Source organism: Dromiciops gliroides, chromosome 2 (genome assembly GCF_019393635.1).
Source record: "Dromiciops gliroides isolate mDroGli1 chromosome 2, mDroGli1.pri, whole genome shotgun sequence".
NCBI classification, from domain to species: Eukaryota; Metazoa; Chordata; class Mammalia; order Microbiotheria; family Microbiotheriidae; genus Dromiciops; species Dromiciops gliroides.
In genome coordinates this window covers 120940029-120962905 of record NC_057862.1, presented here as the reverse complement: position 1 = coordinate 120962905, position 22877 = coordinate 120940029, and the positions used below count along the sequence as shown (strand labels likewise).

The following is a 22877-nucleotide window of genomic DNA, read 5'->3' as shown; positions in this document are numbered from 1 at the left end:
CTCATAAATGTAGACCCAAAAGCCAAGTCACTATTTCGTTAAGGCTGTTTTCACCCAAACTGTATCCTTATGATTCATTTGAGTAGTGTTTGGAAGTCTTTCAGGGCACAAAACATCTGTTCTGAATTAAATAGGACTTTTTGCTGATTGTTATTTCAAATGCTGGTACATGAAATGCCTTTAACAAACACAACTTTTAAAAAAAGACAAGAACAAATGAAACCAATTGTGAAATAGTCAAGTCTCTTTATTCAATTTATTTATATGCAATAGCATCTCAGTCCCAATAAAACGACATTTTGGTTTTGAATTCCTGGGTGTCATTGTTGTGCTGCGTAAGTAGTAAGGCAAATGAAAATTATGCAGGCAGAATTCTGAAGAGGTCCACATAATGTTTCATTTTATCCCATGCATCTCCCTTACTTTACACAACTTGAGAAATAGGCAGTAAGCAGTTCTAAGGCCTGCTCAAAAGGAAGCTGACTCAATGGTCAGGTTTCCTCAATTTCAGCTGAGTGAAATTTTACCCTTTATTCAAATGGCTCTAAATCAAAATGATTTCAAATCTAATGTGTATCCAGTCAATCAAAAAAGACATCTTCAAAACATATTTTTAAAAAATAGCAATTAGCACATGGCAAAAATAGGTTTTAAAAAATCATATACTGCTTTAAAACACATTTGATTTTTAAAAAGAGACATTTGCTATCAAAAGAATAAAAATTACCTGAGAATGAAATGACCACTATAGCATTGGTTTTTTTTTTGGGGGGGGGGCAGGGCAATGAGGGTTAAGTGACTTGCCCAGGGTCACACAGCTAGTTAAGTGTCAAGTATCTGAGGCCGGATTTGAATTTAGGGAGTCCTGACTCCAGGGCCGGTGTTTTATCCACTGCACCACCTAGCTGCCCAACCACTATAACATTGTATAGTTTTCCATGTAAAAAAAAGTAGTGCTTTTATTATCTCTTGACTCACTTAAATGCTTGTGTCAAAATCTCTGGGGAACAGTTTGCTACTTAGTGTCCTTGTTTTACTAAGAGCTTCATTCAGCAAGGTAAGAAAAAGGATGAATTCCTCCTTGGCAGCATTGCTAGATTGATGTTACAAGAGATCAGAAATGATTTGAAAACTTTCTGTTCCACAAAGCTGACTTCCCTAAGGGCTTTTTCTCAAGTGAAATGGAAGGTCAAGAGACTTCACAGCTACCCACTAATTCTGGATCCTCATGGCCAACTTAAAACTCAGGGGTCATTCTCTTAGGTTTTATGATATGTTGTATTTCAGCACATAATGCCCTTTTCTCCTCTCCATCTTTGCCCATCCCTATGTATTTCCAGATTACATTTGTGGGATTGGATAAGATGCACAGTCAGCAAGACCACACATGTTCTTTCCACGCTCAATAAGGAAGTACCTGGAGCAATCAGAAAAAAAAAAAAAGAGAATTAGAGAGGAAGCTTCATATTGCTGAGAGATCAAAAGACTAAGCAGCACTAAAAAAAAAAAATCATCTGACTCCTAAAAAGGAGAAATCCATGGAAAAGGATAATTGAAAGCATAAAGCACAGATCTGGGACAAGTAATGATTCCTGTAGGTGTTGGTAGTGACTAATCAAAGGCAGAGAGGACCATGAAGACTTGTACTGATTTGTTAGGATATAGTCCTAGGTTAATAGATTCCTAATCTTGGTAGAAATTCCTACTTTTTTTGGTGGGACAATGAGGGTTAAGTGACTTGCTCAGAGTCACACAGCTAGTAAGTGTCAAGTCTTTGAGGCTGGATTTGAACTCAGGTCCTCCTGAATCCAGGGCCAGTGCTTTATCCATTGTGCTGACTAGCTGCCCCCTAAATTCCTACTTTTCTTAAAAGGTTATCACAAATTTCCCAGAACAAAACATTTTAATATACCTTTCTCCAGCCCCCTACACCTAGTAAATCATACGAGAAGAAAAATGGGAGCTGTACCAAAATTGAAGTGATGTGTCATATTTTCAGCTTCCATAATTTATGTGTGAGAAATTTATTTTGAATTTCCTACATGTCTACACATACTGTTGAACCCTAAGTCCTTGTGTGGCATATCTACCAGGGGGGCTAGCTGAAATTCTGCTTTTTCTAATCAGGAACTCACTAACTACAGGTCACACGGATTTTTGGTTTTATGAAAGTTCTTTAAAGAAATAACCTTCAATCAAAGTCACCTTTGCGGATGAACGACAGTTTCTCTTAGAGTCAGAATACACTTAGACATATAGATAAACTGAATGCTTTTGCACAGAGGGGATGGACTTTGCAGGAGTTCATAAACACAGAGAATTAAACCTCTATGTTACATGAGGGTAGGCTGTGGTCTCTTAAGACTGTGGCACAGGGGAAATGTGAAAACAGGGAAACTGTTCCCTTTTTTTTTCTTCTTCTTACAAATTTCACAGTTGTGAAACTTGTGACTTTCTACCAGGAAACAGTGGTATTTAGTTGGAGGGGAAGAGAAAGTAACATTTCATTGCATTATTAACCTCCCAAGTTAAATGCCACATTTTGCTATTTTCCAAAAGTCAGAAATTTCCATCTTCTTCAAGGACTTTTGCCTTTCAATTTTATTAATTAAAAGTACTAGCTTTGAGTATTATAGTATCTAATAGGAAATCCCCTGTGCCTTTTATGAATGAGTCATTTTAATATGTTCAAGTTCTTTTCCTTAAGAAGGAAGGTAACTTTTCCTTCTGATGAATCTATTCACAGTCCCCCTTTTTTTGGGGGGGGGGCAGGTCAATGAGGCTTAAGTGACTTGCCCAGGGTCACACAGCTAGTAAGTGTCAAGTATGTGAGTTTGGATTTGAACTCAGGTCCTCCTGAATCCAGGGCTAGTGCTTTATCCACTGCATCACCTAGCTGCCCCACACAATCCCTTTTCTTAAATACTTTTCCCAATGAGTTATTAAGTTACTAAGTTATTAAATATATTTCAATTTTGTTGTTGTCATTTGTTCTGTGATTAAAACTAATCAGTCAAGGATTTGAAGGAATAAAGGTGCATATCAATATAAATAACTTAATAAATTGGGTATGAGGGGCAGCTAGGTGGTGTAGTAGATAAAGCACCGGCCCTAGATTCAGGAGGACCTGAGTTCAAATTCGGCCTCAAACACAACACGTACTAGCTGTGTGACCCCAGGCAAGTCACTTAACCCTCATTGCCCCACCAAAAAAAAAAATAAACAACGGTGAAAATACTTAAATCTTTTACTTAATAATTCTATGGTAACTTTATTTGAAGTACAAATTATCTCTGTTGTCCTTCTTTAGAAGGATGGAGCTGCCTTTGGTGAATATATGTCTGAAAAGAGCTTTGAGTTCTTTATAAAAATAAATTTAAAGGTAGTTCTGAAATGGTAAGTTACTCAAAGGTCTTTCAGAAAATTACACCAGAAATTCTATACAGTGGTTGATTAGGAAATGCACATCCTTTCCCATGTATAATTGGGTTAGTACCTCTAGAAATAATAGCAGTTTAATAAAAAGGAAAAAAATGCTTTCTATTATGATCCTAATATACAATTAGCTGCACTAGTAGTTACAGGAGACAAGATCCAGTGAAAAAGAAAAGGGGTAGGATTTAGAAAATGTTTCTGAGCTTCATTTGCACATCTACAAAACAGCCACAATACTGTATGCCCCACCCACCTCCCAAATGTTATTATGAGGAGATGACAGATGGGAAACCTCTGTGAAAAATTAAAGGTATTATATGCATATAAACCATCACTAATAAACCCAATTTTTTGTTTGTTTGAGAATTGCAACTGAGAATCTTTATAATGTGCTTTTCCTTTTTCCACTTCTTTAAAAAAATATTTTATTTTTTTCTAATATAATACATGTTTAAAAAATGATGCTTTCTTTTCTTGTTGATACAAAGATGATGCCATTTACTCACCAATAGCAGACTATATACTTGTTTTTCACCCCGAGATGATGGATTTATAACCCCCACCTTTCCACCCCCATGGCAAGTATTTAACACATCTGGTTCAAAGTTATTTGTAGTGTTTGACAGTGTAACAATTAAAAACTAAATGGTTTATTTGGGGATTGAATCTGTGATGTTGGCCCTTCTCATCCTAAGTACTAACTGAGGTAACTGTCTGAAGGTACCAGGAACTGTCAGGGGCCTGAAGACTTTTTATTTTTTTGGTGGGACAATGAGGGTTGTGATTTTTCCAAGGTCACACAGCTAGTAAGTGTCAAGTGTCTGAGGCTGGATTTGAACTCAGGTCCTCCTGAATCTAGGGCCAGTGCTTTATCCACTGTGCCATCTAGCTGCCCCTGACTTTTAATCACCTATATATAATTTAGTTAAATGATAATCCGGACTTCCTTACCCATTGTTCCCCCAGTATGTACCCCAAGAGTTTTTCACAATCCAGTAAGGTACTCCATTTTCTTTTCCATACCCAACTGCAAGCACTGCATGATTCACTTTGTCTGGACTTTTATGACACTTAGGGCTAAAAAACAAATCAAAGGTAAAAGTTCGTAAAAGTTAGTGCTACATCATTGTTACTATTACTACCATACTAAAAGTCTTCAAATATCTTTGGAAGCTTGATTTTCAAAATGAACCCTGTATTAAGATCCTTTGTTGAAATGAGTTCAATGCAATAAACTTTCATTTGGTGCCTTCTATATATTATGTACTGTACTAAGCATTGGGGGCTCAAAGAAGAAAATAGTGCCTACCCTCAAGGAACTTATATTCTATTATCAAGAATACTTCTGCTTGTAAAGGGATTCACATTTCCTTAATTACCTGCTTTATAAATTCATATTTATTCTTTTCTTTTTGGTGAGGCAATTGGGGTTAAGTGACTTGCCCAGGGTCACATAGCTAGTACGTGTCAAGTGTCTGAGGCTGGATTTGAATTCAGGTCCTCCTGAATCCAGGGCCGGTGCTCTATCCACTGCACCACCTAGCTGCCCCCATATTTATTCTTAAAGATAGCTACAACTGTAGTGTAATTCATAGAATTTAGAATTAGCTCATTGAACATATAACATGCCTTTCTTTTTTTCCCCTATCCTTAGGTCTCTTTCACTTTCTTTTAAAAATAATAAACATTTTTATTTCAAGTTTTGAGTTTCAAATTCCATCCCTCCTCCCCTGTCTTTCCTTCCCCTCCCTGAGGTGGCAAGCAGATATAGGCTATACATGTGAAATTATATAAAACATTACCATATTAGTCATTTTGTATAAGAAAACTAGAATAAAAGGGAAAAAATGAAAGGGAAAAATAGCATGCTTCAGTCTGTGTTCGATCAATATCAGTTCTTTCTTTGGAGGTGGACGTTATACTTCATCATTAGTACTTTGGGATTGTCTTGGATCATTGTATTGTTGAGAATAGTCCAGTCATTCACGATTCTTCACTAAACGATATTGCTGTTGCTGTACACAACTTTCTCCTGGTTCTGCTCACTTCACTATACATCAATTCAAGTAAGTCTTTCCAGGCCTTTCTTAAGTCATCCTGCTTGTCATTTCTTATAGCACAATTATATACCACAGCTTGTTTTAGTCATTTAGTCATTCCTTTGGGCATTCCTGATGGGCATCCCTTTGATTTCCAATTCTTAGCCACCACAAATAGCTGCTATAAATATTTTTGTACAAATAGGTCTTCTCTTTTTTTGTGCTGTGTTTGGGATATAAACCTAGCAGTGGTATTGTTGAATCAAAGGGTAAGCACAGTTTAAAGCCCTTTGGTCATAGTTCCATGTTGCTCTTCAGAATGGTTGGATCCATTCACAACTCTACCAACAGTGGATTAGCATACCAGTTTTCCCATATGCCCATCAATATCCAACAGTTTCCTTTTTGTTATATTTGCCACTCTGATAGGTATGAGGTGGTACTTTAGGTCTCTTTTATGGAACTACAAAGTACTGCCAAGTGAACTGGTAATGTGGTCACAGAATTCTCAGATCCTGCAATCTAAGTAGCATTTTTGGCTACAGAATTGGCTACTCTTAGGGATTTATAACAAAACTTAACAAAACTTTTAAATGATTGTTGAAAACTACTATTAGGTAATGTTTTTCTTGTTGTTTTATGTAATGAAAAACTCACTTTGAATATATGCCTTTATGGTAGCTTAGAAAGTCTTCAGTCACTTCAAAAGCAAAACTGACAGGGTTATGGTTGGCCACGGCTTCAGTCATAGCTTCTTCATCATACTGAGGGGGAAAATAATATCCTGAATTATACATTTTATTTTGGCCTTTTGCATTCCTTTTCCCCTTTGCTTCTTGATTAAAAATAAGAGACCATTATTAGATTTTCACATCTGGTAAAAACACAACTCAAACTGAAAACTCCCAAAGGAAAAGACTCATTTTTAAAAAGGAGGAAATAAACACACCAGACACTAGAGGGCATGATTATTTTTAGTTTGGCTCAAGTACTAGTTCTTTACTTATATCAGCTAAATATGTAGCTGCTTTAGTTAATTATACATATTTTTCTGTTGATGGAAAAATGTTATGCAATGGAAGTGTGACTCTTATGCAAAACCTGTCTTTAGATAAGTGGATGCCATAGTTCAATCCAAAGTGAGAGAAGGACCATGAAAGATATATCATTATCTTATTACTTTAGAAGTGGTATTCCCTGGATGCAGATCAATAAAGCATCTATCTATCTATCTGTCTAGATATCTATCTATCCATTCATTCATTCATTTATTTATTATTGTGAGGCAATTGGAGTTAAGTGACTTGCCCAGGGTCACACAGCTAGTAAGTGTCAAGTGTCTGTGGCCGGATTTGAACTCAGGTCCTCCTGAATCCAGGGCCAGTGCTCTATCCACTGTGCCACCTAGATGCCCCCCTGGATGTAGATCAAACCATACTATTTCTATTGTTTTTGTTGTTGTTGCTTTTCTTTTATGAGGTTTTTCCTTTTTGCTCTGATTCTTCTCTCATAATATGACTAATGCAGAAATATGTTTAATGTGATTGTACATATATAACCTATATCAGATTACTTGCTGTCTTGGGGAGGGAGGAAGGGATGGAGAAAAATCTGAAACTAGAAATCTTATAAAACATGTTGAAAATTATTTCTAAATGTAACTGGAAAATAATAAAATATTTATATGAAAAAAATAGAAGTGGTATTCCGCATCTTCTCTAATACAAAGTGATCATTGTAACTTGCAGCTATGTTGAAGCTAATCAGAAGAGAGGTGTAATGAGTTTAAGATAAGGATGTTGCCTACTATTCCTTTTATTTGAGGAGTAAGCTCTTCCTGCTTCCTTAAGGCTCTTATGAAGTTCATTGGCTCCTAGGCTCAGACATCACATTTCAGACATTAGATACTATCTAATCTATAGGTCCTTAACCTTTTTTATATTATGGAGATCTTTGACAGTCTGATAAAATCTATGGACTGTTTCTCAGAATAATGTTTTTAAATGCATAGAATAAGATACATAGGACTACAAAGAAAATGAATTACATTAATTAAAAGAAATTTATAAAATTATATTGATAAGATTATCAAAAAATTTTAATCTTATATATTTTATTTTGTACATTTAAAAATATTATTCTGAGAAAGGGTTGATAGGTTTCACTAGACAGACAAAGGGTTTTGTGGTACAAAAGAAGTAAATGTCTCTCTTTTTTTTTTTTTTTGCGGGGCAAAAAATGTCTCATATTCTTTAAAGCTTTATCTGTTCTATGTTTTGATCTAAGGCCAGTCAGTTTGACACTACCCCTACTTCTCCCCTGGGGTAGAAGCTTCTTAAGGAAAGTCCCAACAGGAATCTGGTTTGTTCTCAAACAAAGAATTCCAGTGGAAATGTTTATCAAAATATTTTTTTAAAAAACCAAGTTCACAGACCCCTCTACCAGGTTAGGGACCCCAAGCTACTCCAACTGCTTCATTTATAGATGAGGAAACTGAGACTCAGAGAGATTAAATGACTTGTCCAAGGTCACATGGGTAGCAAGTGGAAGTATAACTGGGATTTGCATGCAGATCATTTGCCACCAAATTCCAGAAAAGCAAGAGAAAGCAAAATTAAGTGAAAATTATAATTAATACCTTCCATTTTTTTCTTTTTTCTTTTTTTTTGTGGGACAATGAGGGTTAAGTGACTTGCCCAGGGTCACACAGCTAGTGTCAAGTGTCTGAGGCCAGATTTGAACTCAAGGCCTCCTGAATCTAGGGCTGGTGCTTTATCTACTGTGCCACCCAGCTGCCCCCAATACCTTCCATTTTTACAAATATACCAATCAATAGAGCTTTTGTTTTTATTAAATATAGTCTTTTTGGTTTGTTTTTTTGTGTTTTTTTGGTGAGGCAATTGGGGTTAAGTGACTTGCCCAGGGTCACGCAGCTAGTAAGTGTTACGTGTCTGAGGCTGGATTTGAACTCAGGTCCTCCTGACTCCAGGGCCAGTGCTCCATCCACTGCGCTACCTGGCTGCCCCTATTAAATATAGTCTTTATCCACATGTAACAATGTTTTCTATAGTCTAATTACACTTGGAAGATGACATCTCAGATCAGGGAATCAGAACGCTACTGATTTTCCCTAACCAGATGACTTTTTTTTATCATTGTAATATAGTATTCAGATGATAATTTGTATGATCAAGGTATCCAGGTAAAATGGACAATATAAGTAGCCAATCAGAATTAATTTCATCTCCACAATGGAATTTTTTTGACTTGAATTTGTTCTATTTATCTATGCTAGCTGGTTAATTGCTATTTATACCAGACAAAGCTTGGAACAATAAGGAAATATGGAGTTACATAATGTTACAAACATAGTGGGTGATATGTCATTATAAAAATATCACTATCAGAAAACTTTATCACAACAAAAGTATTCAATGACTATTATCTCCTCAATACAGCAAATTAATAAAAATAACAGTAATAGCTAGCATTTATATAGCACTTTAAGATTTGTAACGGGGGCAGCTAGGTGGCACAGTAGATAACGCACTGGCCCTGGATTCAGGAGGACCTGAGTTCAAATCTGGCCTCAAATGACCCTGGGCAAGTCACTTAACTCTTATTGCCCTACCCCCCAAAAAGTATTTGTAACAAATAAATATTATAAATATTAATATGATATACAAATATAATTTCATTTGATTCTCATAACAACCCTGGAAAGTAGATGTTATTACTCTCTCCATTTTATGGATGAGGAAACCGAGGCAGAGGTTAAGTGAGTTGCTCAGGCTCACACAGCAAGTGTCTGAAGCTGTATTTTTGTATTTTTGTTTTTTTTAGTGAGGCAATTGGGGTTAAGTGACTTGCCCAGGGTCACACAGCTAGTAAGTGTTAAGTGTCTGAGGCCAGATTTGAACTCAGGTACTCCTGACTCCAGAGCCGGTGCTCTATCCACTGCGCCACCTAGTTGCCCCTGAAGCTGTATTTGAACACAGGTCTTCCAAACTCTGGGTTCAGTGCTGTAGCACTGTACCACCTACCTGTCTCCATTGTGAATTCCCATAAAATAAAAGAATTGACATAACTATTTTGTTGAAAGGGAATTTGGTCATTGAAACTTCTTTGTACAGTATTCTGACAGTATTGTTACCCGGGAACCTTTTGTACTCACAATTGTTATGTTGACCACATCTTTAACAAAAGCAATGGCTTTGTTTGGTTGGAATTTGCAAGTGCCATCCTGTTCAAAATAGCAACAACATTGAAAATTAATTATATATAATACAATTATTCCAACAATATTGTTTAGGTGAGATTTCAAGAATACCTTTCCTTTATAAGGATATGTGTCTTCTCCCATAATTCCTTTATTATACATTATGTATTCAAAAGCTTGGCTTGGGAGACCCCTGTAAAACAATTCAATGATATGCTTATTATGACCACAAAACAATTTTTTGGATAACTGTTAATAAATCACATATGTAGAAATTCATGCTACAACTGATTTTTCCTTGAACTAAGTTAAAGTTACAGTATATTTATCTAACTTTTCATATTTGCAATATATCCAATAACAGCATTTGTTGATTATCTCAAAATGGAAAGTGACAGAATGCAGCCCCTTGCCTTCTAATTTTTAAGTTGAATGCTATGCCGCTGTATATTAATATAAGCATGAGGGGCAGCTAGGTGGTGCAGTGGATAGAGCACCGGCCCTGGAGTCAGGAGTACCTGAGTTCAAATCCGGCCTCAGACACTTAACACTTACTAGCTGTGTGACCCTGGGCAAGTCACTTAACCCCAATTGCCTCACTTAAAAAAAATATATATATATATAAAAGCATGAGATATTTGCCTTTATTTCCATGAAAGTTCAGTAAACTGATTGGAAACCTACCTGATCTGAAAATTCAACCAAATTTGTTTTTGAGAAAACAAAGATGGGGCAGCTAGGTGGGACAGGAGCAGCTAGGTGGCACAGCAAATATAGCACTGGCCCTGAATTCAGGAGGACCTGAGTTCAAATCCAGCCTCAGACACTTGACACTTACTAGCTGTGTGACCCTGGGCAAGTCACTTAACCCTCATTGCCCCTCCTAGACCTCCCAAAAAAGTAATTGGGGAAACAAAGAGTCAGGCTCCAATTCAGAACTCTGTTCTAGCTCTCCATTGTAATCACCTATTATATGGAGTTGAAGCTAGTTTTGTCCAAATTAGAATGTAGGATTGTCTTGTTTTAAATCAGCAATTTGTAATGAGATCCAGTTAAGATTTCTTCATTAATTCAACAAGTGGTGATGGTCCATATCCAATAAACTTTATTATATAATAAGACAAGAATATCAATAACTATACTGCAAGGTGGAACATATAAATGCTGTAAGTGAACTACAAAACAAGTTCCATTTAGAGCAGAGACAGAACATAACCTGATGGGAAACTGAGGGAAAGCTTCATGAATGGGGTAGTATAGGATATGGCCTTGAGCTTTCCAATAAAAACGGCCAATTACATTCTCAATGGGAGCCAGATCCCTCAAAAAAACCCTTAAAAAAGAAACCAACCCAACAACATGCCAAATAAAACAAGAATTGACCAATATTTTAAAATGAGCAAAACAGAATACTATTAACACTTAAACAACAACAACAACAGAAAACTATAGGACAATTGGACCAGCTAAGAGCACTAGAAGCAATGCAGTGGGAATAGGAAGCCATGCAAACATGATACATGAAGATATAGAGATGGGTATTTCTTGTATGATAGGTAGAGATGGATGTTGCATTATGGGCAGATACAGAAAAGAGAGGCACAAAGAATAGAGGTTATTTCAGGCAAGGAAATAGCAGGAACAAAATCTGGAGGAAGAAAGTTTAGGTACAAGGTAGCACGTAAAGCTGGAACATTGGGTTGAGGCTAGAACATGGAGGGACTTGAATACTAGGCTGAGGAGTCTATCTGAGAAGAGATGGAAAATTTAAATAAAAGAGTGAAGATTAACCTGGCAATAGCTTATAGGATAGATTGAAAGGAGGGAACAGGTAGAAGGCAAATCTCCATGACAGGTAATAAATAAAATGCTGAAATGGAGTAATGGTAGTGGGAATTGAAATGGGGGGATAGGTACATGTGATATTTTGAGGTAGAATTGATAGGACTTTTCAAAGTACTGAATTTGGAAGATGAAATAGAAGTGAAAAATTACTAGGGTTTTGAGTCTGGATAGGGTGGTACCATTAGCAGAAACAGGGAAGTTAGAAGTAAAAACTATTTCATGGGGGGATATTAAGTTTTGTTTTAGATAACTGGAAAAGATATCTTAAGTAACTGAAATGAACTAATTCAACTGACAGTCTTTGATTAATTAAGCAGATTTATAACAATCAAGCCAATCTGCCACACAGATATAGCCTCAAATCCAAATCAAACAATACCTTCAAAAAGAACCAGTGACTTTCTACAATATTCTTCAGTAACCAAATATTTGGTTGTTCTATAAGATAGTCTTTCTCTGCTTAGTTCAATTTAATTCATTTCAGCGGATATTTATATAGTGTTGAATGAATACTATGAATACATGAATACTATGATGGACAAATATATCTATATATCTATAATTATAACTATACACACATATATCACCCAGAAGGGATTATAATTTCCTTGCAACATAATCAAATCAGTTAACTAACAATAAAAGGCTAAAGATGATGAAGTGCCAAAGTGATTGTTTTAACAATATTCATGTAATGGCTGGAGTGCTGGACTTAGATCCTGACTTGTTCATATACTAGCTATGTGACTCTGGGCAAGGCATTTAATTTCCTCAGCCTCAGTTTCTTCATCTGTAAAATGGGGATAATAAAAAGCACCTAAGTTACATGTTGGTTATGAGGCTCCAATGAAATACAAATGTAAAGTACCTTGCAAACCTTAAAGCAGGGGCAGCTAGATGGCGCAGTGGATAGAGCACCGGCCCTGGATTCAGGAGTACCTGAGTTCAAATCTGACCTCAGACACTTAACACTCACTAGCTGTGGGACCCTGGGCAAGCCACTTAACCCCAATTGCCTCACTAAAAAAAAAACCAAAAAACCTTAAAGCATTCCATAAATTCTGGCTATATAAAGAAAGGGAGGAGATGAGTGAAGCATAGCTGGGGCTTTCCTGAAATTGGGTTATTATTAATATGATGACTAATTCAAGTTGATGGGACTTGGAATTTGACTGCTGGCCAAGGAGTTTAGACTATTCTGCGGGCAACTAAGAGACACTGCTGATTTTGAGGGAAGCAGTGTATTTTTTAGGATTAAATCTCCGGTGACATTGAGTTTAGCTCCTGATATATTTTAGAAATGAAGCCTTTATCAGAAGTGCTGGCTGTAGAAATTTTTTCCCAGTTTTCTGCCTCCCTTCTAATTTTGGCTGCATTGCTTCTGTTTGTACAAAGCCTTTTAAATTTAATGTAATCTAAGTCTTCCATCTTGCATTTCATAATATTCTCTATCTCTTGTTTCTGCTTGTCATTTACAATCATATACCACAAGTTTTTCATTTATTCAATGTAGGGGCATTCCCTCAATTTCAAATTCTTAGCCACCACAAGAAGAGCTGTTATAAATTTTTTTGTATAAATAAGTCTTTTTTGCTTTTTAAAAAAAAATCTTTTTGGGATATTACTACCAGTGATATTACTGGATCAAAGGGTATGTATGGTTTTATGGCACTATGGGCATAGTTCCAAATTGCTCTGCATAATGGTTGAATCTGTTCACAACTCTACCAACAATGTATCAAGTGTCTCAGTTTTTCCACATCCCCTGCAACATTTATCATTTTCCTTTTTTGTCCTATTAGTCAATCTGGGTGTGAGGTGATTACAGATAGCTTTGATTTCTTTGTCTGAAAACTGCCTGTTCATATCCTTTGACCATTTATCAATCGGGGAATGACTTGTATTTTTATAAATTTGACTCAGTTCTCTATATATTTGAGAAATGAGGCCTTTATCAGAGATACTTGCTGTAAACCACCCTCCCCAAACCCAGTTTTCTGCTTTCCTTCTAATTTTGTTTGCATTGCTTTTGCAAGATTTTTTTAATAATCAGAATTATCCATTTGATATTTCACAATGCTCTCTTAACTTGTTTGGTTCTAAATTCTTCCCTTATCCATAGATCTGATAGGTAAATTATTCCATGCTCTCCTAAACCACTTATGGTATCACCCTTTATATGTAAGTCATATTCTATTTTGATTTATTTTCATATATAGTGTGAGATGTTGCTCTATACCTAGTTTCTGCTATATTGTTTTCTAGTTTTCCCAGTAGTTTTTGTTAAATAATGAGTTTTTGTTCCAAAAGCTTGGATCTTTGGGTTTATCAAACACTAGATTACTATGGTTATTTATTACAATGTATTTATATGTCTAATCTATTCCACTGAAATATCACTCTATTTCTTAGCCAGTAAGAGATAGTTTTAAGGGGTGCAGTGGATAGAGCACTGGCCCTGGAGTCAGGAGTACCTGAGTTTAAATCCGGACTCAGACACTTGACACTTACTAGCTGTGTGACCCTGGGCAAGTCACTTAACCCCAATTGCCTCACTAAAAAAAAAAAAAAAAGAGAGAGATAGTTTTAATGATTACTGCTTAATAATATAGTTTGAGATCTGGTATGGCTAGACCACCTTCCTTCACATTTTTTTCCCATTGATTCCCCTGATATCCTTGACCTTTTGTTCTTCTAGATCTAAACAATTCGAAAATATTAATTGCTTATGGGTAGGCTGAGCCAATGTAATAAAAATGACAATTCTACCTCAATTAATCTATTTAGACAGTGCCATACCAATCAGTCAAAAATTATTATATATATTATATATAATATATATTATATATTATATATAATATATATAATATATAATATATATATAATATATATATATAGAACTAGAAAAAATAATAACAGAATTAATCTGGAAGAACAAAGCTTATTATAAAGCAAAACAATCTGGTACTGGCTAAGAAATAGAGTGATGGATCAGATTAGGTATATAATGCATTATAGGAAATAACCCTAGTAATCTCGTATATGATAAATGCAAAGATCCAAGCTTTTAGAACAAAAACTCATTAGACCAATATCTCACACTGTATGCCAAGATAAGGTCAAAAATGGGTACATGATTTAAGATGAGAAGATATAGAGATCATTAAAAATATAAAATAAATAATTTTAGATTACATAAAATCAAAAAGGTTTTGTGCAAATAAAACCAATGCAATCAAAATTATAAGGAAAAAAAACAAAAACAAACAAAAAAAAATTATAAGGAAAGCAGAAAACTGGGAAAGAAGTATCTCTGATAAAATCCTCATTTCTCAAATAGAATGAGAATGGACACAAATTTATAAAAATACAAGTCATTCCCCAATTGATAAATGGTCAAATGATATGTACTGGCAGTTTTCAGACAAAGAAACAAGGCTATTTATCTATGGTCATATGAAAAATGCTCTAAATCACTACTGATCAGAGAAATGTAAATTAAAACAACTATACACCTATCATAGTGGCAAATAAAACAAAATAAGGAAAATATTAGATGTTAGATGGGATGTGGGAAAACTGGGATGCTAATCTACTGTTGGTGGAGTTGTGAACTGATCCAACCATTCTGGAGAGCAATTTGGAACTATGCCCAAAGGGCTATCAAACTGTGCATACCCTTTGATCCAGCAATACCACTTCTAGGTTTATATCCCAAAGACATCCCAAAAAAGAGAAAAATAACTATTTGTACAAAAATATTTATAGCAGCTCTTTTTGTGGTGGCTAAGAATTGGAAATCAAAGGGATGCCCATCAACTAGGGAATGGCTAAACAAGCTGTGGTATATGATGGTAATGGAATATAAATTTTAAAATATATTACAAGACTTTAACTTGGTGCTGATAAAATGAATGCTAGTATTTACCCTTGTAACAGTAAAGGAAATCAACATATACTTGGAAGATAATTTATTACGGATTTCTTGGGCTGGGTGATGCTCCAGCTGCTGCTACAGATTGTTCTCCAGCAAAACATCCATAATTCAGGGTTATGAAGGATAAGTACAACTAGATCCAAAATAAGAAATGCTGAATTCAAAAATAGTTGAGATTAATGTGTAGCCCAGGCTTTGGAGCATGCTCAGTTTGTCTAAGATGGAGTCCACTGCATTCCCTATTGCATAGGATGGGGTAACAGAAGGCTTGAGGGAACTGAGGAGATTAGGACACCAAGTGGTTAATTGTGGGAATTGAGTGAACCACACTAACCATCTTGTGACTTGAATCCGGAGCTAGCCCAGTTTCCTTTCTTTTTGTGTGATTTTTTTTTTTTTTGGGTGGGACAATGAGGGTTAAGTGACTTGCCCAGGGTCACACAGCTAGCAAGTGTCAAGTGTCTGAGACCAGATTTGAACTCAGGTCCTCCTGAATCCAGGGCTGGTGCTTTATCCACTACACCACCTAGCTGCACTGCACCCCCCCCCCCCCCCGCCATGTTTCCTTTCTATTCAATTATGGGTCTAGTCTGATTTCTGTCTTGTGAGAAAATGTTATTCAGTTGTGGGAATTGGAAGAAAATCTTATTGCATTGTTTGAACCTAGCCCTGCATGGTTGGGAAGTTGGACCACCTCTACCTGCTGTTTCGAGACCCTGAACTAAGGACCTAGATTATGCTGATCATAAACCTGGTCAGATCCAAAGATTGGTGCAAGGAGTATTCTCATAATTATACATTTCAAGCAACCCCCGTGTCTTATCTGAAAACTGGCCCAGTACTGATCAATCAGTTGTTGTTTCCATGTTCCTTTGATTATTTTCAGACACTTGGGGGAAGTGGTATACCCCTTTTTCTAAATTCAGGGAATTGTACATGTTCATTTTCCCCCTTCCAATTTAGAAATTACCTAATCTTTCCTCCAATTAGAAATTAGATTATCTAATGCTGTATTGTTTCCTTTTAATTAATTGGTCTTTTTGACGAATTGTTTTTAAATGTATAAAAGTCTGTCTCCCCCTGTATTTGGGGTCCAGGCCTAAGCTGAGGAGGTCTGGTCTTGGTTTGTTGGGTGATTGCCACGCATTGCTTAATAAATCGATACACTCAGAAGCTCAAACCTTTGTTTCCTCAGTCATTTAATCTTTCACCCACTGCAGGCTCCATGTTAGAAAAACTAGACAAGTTCACAAGCTTGAGCCAAACTAGATTAAAAGTAATTTATGAAGTCTGGTCTATATAGAGACAGCTGATTCGGGACTGACTTACCCATTGCATCCATGATTGTTAAAAGCCTGAGCGCAGTCCACTAGCTGTTGTTCTGCCTAATGAAATAAAAATGAGTTCCAGTGAATTTGATTCAGAATCAAAGTAATTTAGAACCATACATACTCTGTACTTATATTATATATATTATATATTAAGTATGCCAATCAGATCTATAATAATAATAATAAAAATAATTGTTGCTAGTATTTATATGGTACTTTAAATTTTGCAAAGTACCTTATATGTCATCTAATTTAATCCTTATAACAGCTCTGGGAAGTAGATGCTATTTTTATCCTCATTTTAAAGATGGGTCTGAGAGGGGTTTAAGTGAATTGTCCAGGATCCCATAGATAGTTAAATGTCTAGGGCAAGATTTCAACTTAGATTTTTCTAATTCCATATCCAAAGCTCTATCCAGTTTCCGCAGATGTCAGATTCCTGGCAGGTAAAATGAGTGGGCCCATACCAGGTTATTACATAATTGGAAAATATTTAACAAAATAAATAAAAATACAATACAACATAAATAATGTTAATTTGTGGTTTGGTTTCCTAAGTCAATATGCAGTTGTAGGAGTCCAGTTCTATTTGAGTTTGACACAATTGCCATTATACCACCTAACTGCCTACCTGTCAACTACGTACCAGGATGAGTATTAGGTAAACTGATTTGTATATCTCTATCTTAAGCATATAATTAAGTATGTCTCCTTCTTAGTACTTATATGCCTTATACATTTATAAGCATGCTATATCTTACACGTAGGTTTAGATAAGGCCAAAATAAGTTGGTAAATCCTTAGCTTCTATACATAAATGATGAAATACCTGAGTCTTATTAAATGAATTCATCTATTAAATGAATTCCTTTGAAATTGGAATCTTTAAAAAGGTAAATTATGTCACATTTAATTTCAGTTAATCTTTTTATACTTTTTTAGAAGTGAAATCTCATGTTAAATACAGGGTTTTTTCTTTCTTTCTTTCTTCCCTTTTTTTTTTTTTTTTAAAATTCAGGTCCTTTCCAAGTTAAATATAACCAAAAGTTCAGTGGCCTCAAACCTTAAGTATATGACTTACTATCCCTCTTCCAAGTTGGTTTGAATTCAATACGTTATTGTGTTCTTTTTTTTTTTTCAAAAGTACATTAAACTATTCAGAAGCAAAACTATTACAATGATCAAACAACAATAAAATTATTGTGCACAGAAAATTAAGCTTAAATTCCTAGCTTCCTTCAAAGTTCAACACAAGTACCAATTCCCACAAGAGGCCATTCCTGATTCCCCAGCTACCAATGCCTCCTCTTCCCCACCATAAAATTGTTTACTTGTGTATATTTTGAATTTATTTATATGTGTAAGTGATGTTTCCCCCGATATAATACTAGGCTCCTAAAGAGCCAGGACTGTTTTGTTGTTGCCTTGCCCAGTGCCTAGCACTGTGCCTGGTACTAATGGGTGCTTAAGTGATTGATTGCTAGAGGTATACAGGTTAATTACTAATTACTGATGTGTTGAAGCATTAAGGTGGTGGTGGTAGAGGTTGTTTTCCAGATCTATAAGGTCTATAATTTCTTTGGATTTAGGGAACTCCTATGGTATAGAGAACTTCCTAATTATGGAAACGCCTTTGGCTAATAAATGGATTTATTAAGCTCTTACTATTTGCTAAGCACAGGAGATAAAAAAAATAAAAACAAAAAAGTCCCTGACCTCAAGGAGCTTACATTTTCAAGGGGGAAACAATACGGATTTGAACTCAGGTCCTCCTGAATCCAGGGCTGGTGCTTTATCCACTACACCACCTAGCTGCACTGCCCCCCTCCCCCGCCATGTGGAGTAGTGGCCAGGCAGGGGCACTTTAGCTCAGAAGGTTAAAGGAATGAGAATTGGGGTCAAAGTGAGAAGCAGTCATTAGTCTGGAGAATGAGGCCCCAAGGCAGAAAGATAACTGTTCTGCAACTTCTAGTCTTAGAGAGTTGTCTGGAACACCAAGCAGTTAAATGTCTTACCCAGGGTCAAAAAGATAGCATAATAATAATAATTAGCTAGCATTTATATAATGCTTTAAGATTTGCAAAGTGCTTATAAATATCTCATTTTATGCTCACAACAACCCTGGGAAATAGATGCTATTATCTTAATTTTATATATGAGGAAATTGAGAGAGAGGAGAGGGTAAGTGACTTTGCCTAGGGTCACGCAGCTAGTGTCTAAGGCCATATTTGAATTCAGACCTTCTTGACTCTAGGTCTAGCACTTCATAATTAATACACGAATAAATGGATGAATAAAAGTGATAGATAATATTTATATAATACTTACTATGTGCCAGGCACTGTGTTAAAAGCTTTATAATTATTATCTCCTTTGATCCAAACAACAACTCTGAGAGGTAGGTGTTATTATTATCCCAATTTTACACATGAGGAAACTGGAGCAAACAGAAGATAAGTAACTTGCCCACAGTCACACAGCTAGTAAGTGTCTGAGGCTGGATATGCACTCAGGACTTCCTGACTCCAGGCTCATCACTCTATCCACTGTACCACCTAGCTGCCTAGATAATAGGTCTTGGAAGTAGAGCTTAAGCCCAAATTTTGACTGAGTCTCCACTATGCCTTTTTTGCTTTCCCATATTACCTACACAGGGACACATTGTTATTTTTGTTCTGCTTTCTTGATTATGTGTCACTTCATATATATCTTCTCCCACTTCTTTGTATCCTTCATATTTGTTACTTCTTATGCTGTAATAATGTTCCATTATATCCATATACTATGATTTTGTATAGCTATTCCCCATTTTGCCAGATATATGGGTTGTTGCCAGTTTTTTTTGTTATTACAAATAATTTGGCTAGGAATATCTTACAGATAGTTCTTTTTTTCCCTTGTCAATAACATTTTAAAATTATCCAATTTGGAAAAGACATAAACCTTCGGACAAATTCTGAATGTTCACAGAGCTGGAACATAATTTTATTCTTCTTGTCTAAGAATGTAATGGTGCCAAGAGGATGAAAAAGCTCTTTCTGCTGAAAGAGCATTTAGCATCTGATTCACAAGCACAAATTTCAGAGAAGGATGATCATGATGTTTGTATTTAAAAGCTTCCTTTAAGTCCAGTGAAAATCCAACTTCTATGGGAAACCTTCCTTAACTCTTCTTAATTCCAGTTCTTTCCCTCTTTCAATTATTTCCAATTTATCTGGTATCAGATTTGCTTTGTGTATTTTTGCATGTTGACTCCCCATCTGACCATAAGCCCCTTGGGGGCAGGGACTATCTTTTGCCTCGTTTTGTGTCCCTGGCACTTAGCACACTGCCTGGTATGCAGCAGGCATTTAATAAATGTTTACTGAATTGAATTAATAACCTGACAGAGTCACAGAATCAGTATTTCCACCCAGTCATACAATTTCATGTAAATAAAATAAAAACAGGCTAATTCAATTCAATTAACATTTAGTGTATGCTATGTACTAGGTATTTTTGGTAAAAAAAATCCAAACCATAAATCAATCATTGCCCATTAAGACCCTTAGGTTCTACTTAAGGGATATAACAGTACCCTGTAATTTGAGAAGGAAGAAAGCACTAAGATTTCATGGAGGAAGGGGTACCTTTGCCCAACCCTGGAGGTTGATAAGGAATCGGAGAAGATGAGGACGGAGATCATTGAGGGAGATTTAAAGCTGAGTGAACTTGTGGAGGGAGGAATTTGGGGAATAACTAGTAGTCCAGTTTGGCTCAAATGCAAGGTGTGTAAAAGGGAATATGAAATAAACAAATTACATTGAACATTCAGGGAAATAAAAATGAGGTTAGCATATGGATGATTTCTCTTCCAGCATTCCTAAAATCATATTTCTTACCAGAGAGAGTAGTTTTCCAGTTGCTATGGCAACAGCTGACTCTAGTCCCCCAGTAGTAGAAAAAGTCCAGCAACTGCCACATCCACCCTGGAGAAGAAAGGAGAATAAAGTCTGTCAATTTTTCTAAACCAACTTTTAGACAGAATCTAAACTCTCTCTCTTTCCTAAATCTCCTACACTCTGGCTCCCAAACCTAAGATACTGTGTTTTTGTTTTTGTTTTTTCTTTGAGTACCCTTTATTCTGTTATAGAATGATTTCAGGACACTCTGAGGCTTTAGGGCCATCATTATGAACATCAATTGTAACTGACTTTTGGCTAGAGAAGATCCAAAAAGAATCCTCTTGAAACTGCAAGAAGAAAGAGACTTTGTAGGAAGTTCAATATGTGCCCAGTTGATTATTCCCTCTCAACTAAATAAACCCTAAGTACCATCTTATGTTCTCATTCTTTTTTTTTTTTGACAGTAATAATAAGTTGTTTTAACCCCTCCCCCCAAAAAAGACCCCCCAAACATTTCTTAAGAGCTGACAACTTGCCAGGCACTGTGCTAAGCATTAAGAGTACAAAGAGAGGCAATGATACTTCTTGCCCTCAGGGAGCTCACAGACTAATGGAGAAGGCAGTTAATGTAAATAACTAGGTCCTAAAAAGATATACTCAGAGTAGAAGAAAGGCAGTCTCAAAGGGGAAGGCACTGGTAGCTGAGGGGGACCAGGCAAAACCTCTTGTAAAATGTGGGAGTTGAAATGAGTCTTGAAGGAAGCCAAGGAAACTAGGAAGCAGAGTGTTCCAGGCATGGAAGATAAGACAGGCATAGAGATGAGGAGTGGAGAGACGTGATAGGAAAAGCCAAGCAGGCCAGTGAAGCTGGATTATGCAATGTATGGAGAGAGGTCAAGTATAAGAAAGCCTAGAAAGGGGCAGCTAGGTGGCACAGTGGATAGAGCACCAGCCCTGGAGTCAGGAGGACCTGAATTCAAATCTGGCTTCAGACACTTAACACTTACTAGCTGTGTGAACCTGGGCAAGTCACTTAACCCCAATTGCCTCACTGAAAAAAAAAAAAGCCTAGAAAATTGGAGGGGCCAGGTTTTGAAGGACTTTAAATGCCAAGTAGAAATTTATATTTAATCATGGGGGTTAGGGTTAGGGTTAGTTTACTGACAAGGTCAGACCCGTGCTTTAGGACAATCACTTTGGTGGCTAGGTAGAGGACACAATGGAATGAGGAAGAGTAGAGGTGATCAGAAAGAAACGGAACTGGCTTGCTCACAATGATATATTCAAAGGTGACTCTCTACTAATCTTCCTAGCTGTGTGACACTGGGCAAGTCACTTAACTCCAATTGCCTTAAACATCCAGGGCCATCTCCAGTCATCCTGCTGTATTTCTTGCCACTGGACCCAGATGGCTCTGGAGGAGAGAGTGAAGCTGGTGACCTTGCACAACCCTCACTTAAATCCAATTCACTGTAAGTCATGACATCACCCCAAGTCATGGTCCTCTTTGAGAACACAGACAAACAACTCTCTGTGAATACAATTATTAAAGGCTCCAGCTCTCCTTGCTAGGGCAGCAGTTGTTAGTAACTTTGTTAACTCTGTATATATGATAAGAGTAATATTAACTGCAAATATTAAAGTACTGTGAAAATAAAAGTGAAAGTGCTTAATGTAAATTATTTCATTTGTTCAGCATAACATCCTGATGAGTTAGGTACTACAGGCATTGTTATCCTTACTTTACAGCTGAGGTAACTGAAGTTCAAAGAAGTGACATTATTTGCCCACACAAACATAACTATAGTAAGTTTTAGAGGTGGGCCTGTTAGGCCAAAGTGACTCCTTTGTAACTGGCCCTCCATATTATGACTAGACTGTTATGGGGTTGGGGATTTGGGACTATTAAAGTTTAAAATGGCCAGCTAACTCTCCTTGAGAAGCTAAACTAAAGGACAAACACACCTTGAAAAGCAAGAGATAGGGGGGAGAGACTGAGATGGCTCCAGAGATCAGAGCATCCACCCAGACCACCCACAGTAAGGACTCAGGTGATCATCCCCATTTACCATCTATAAAAGCTTTTGCCTTTTTCCTGTTCAAGGAGATAGGTATCTATGAGAATGTCTCTGAACCATCTCCCCTCCAGAGAAGTCCAAGGCCTACTTTCTTAGTTCCTCCTCTCTA

General features: G+C 36.4%; 1 protein-coding gene across 1 annotated transcript in view; it reads right to left on the bottom strand.

The window, feature by feature from the left end:
• Positions 1 to 226: 226 nt before the first annotated feature.
• The window catches only part of LOC122743730 (pro-cathepsin H-like), a 46326-nt gene continuing 23675 nt past the window's right edge, over positions 227 to 22877 (bottom strand). The window contains exons 6-12 of the mRNA XM_043988855.1: positions 20688 to 20774; positions 16805 to 16860; positions 9805 to 9886; positions 9649 to 9717; positions 6132 to 6238; positions 4387 to 4512; positions 227 to 1417 (exon numbers count right to left, since the gene is read on the bottom strand). Of these exons, the coding sequence (XP_043844790.1) occupies positions 1342 to 1417; positions 4387 to 4512; positions 6132 to 6238; positions 9649 to 9717; positions 9805 to 9886; positions 16805 to 16860; positions 20688 to 20774 (603 nt within the window). The 3' untranslated portion in view covers positions 227 to 1341. The remainder of the gene's footprint in view (positions 1418 to 4386; positions 4513 to 6131; positions 6239 to 9648; positions 9718 to 9804; positions 9887 to 16804; positions 16861 to 20687; positions 20775 to 22877) is intronic.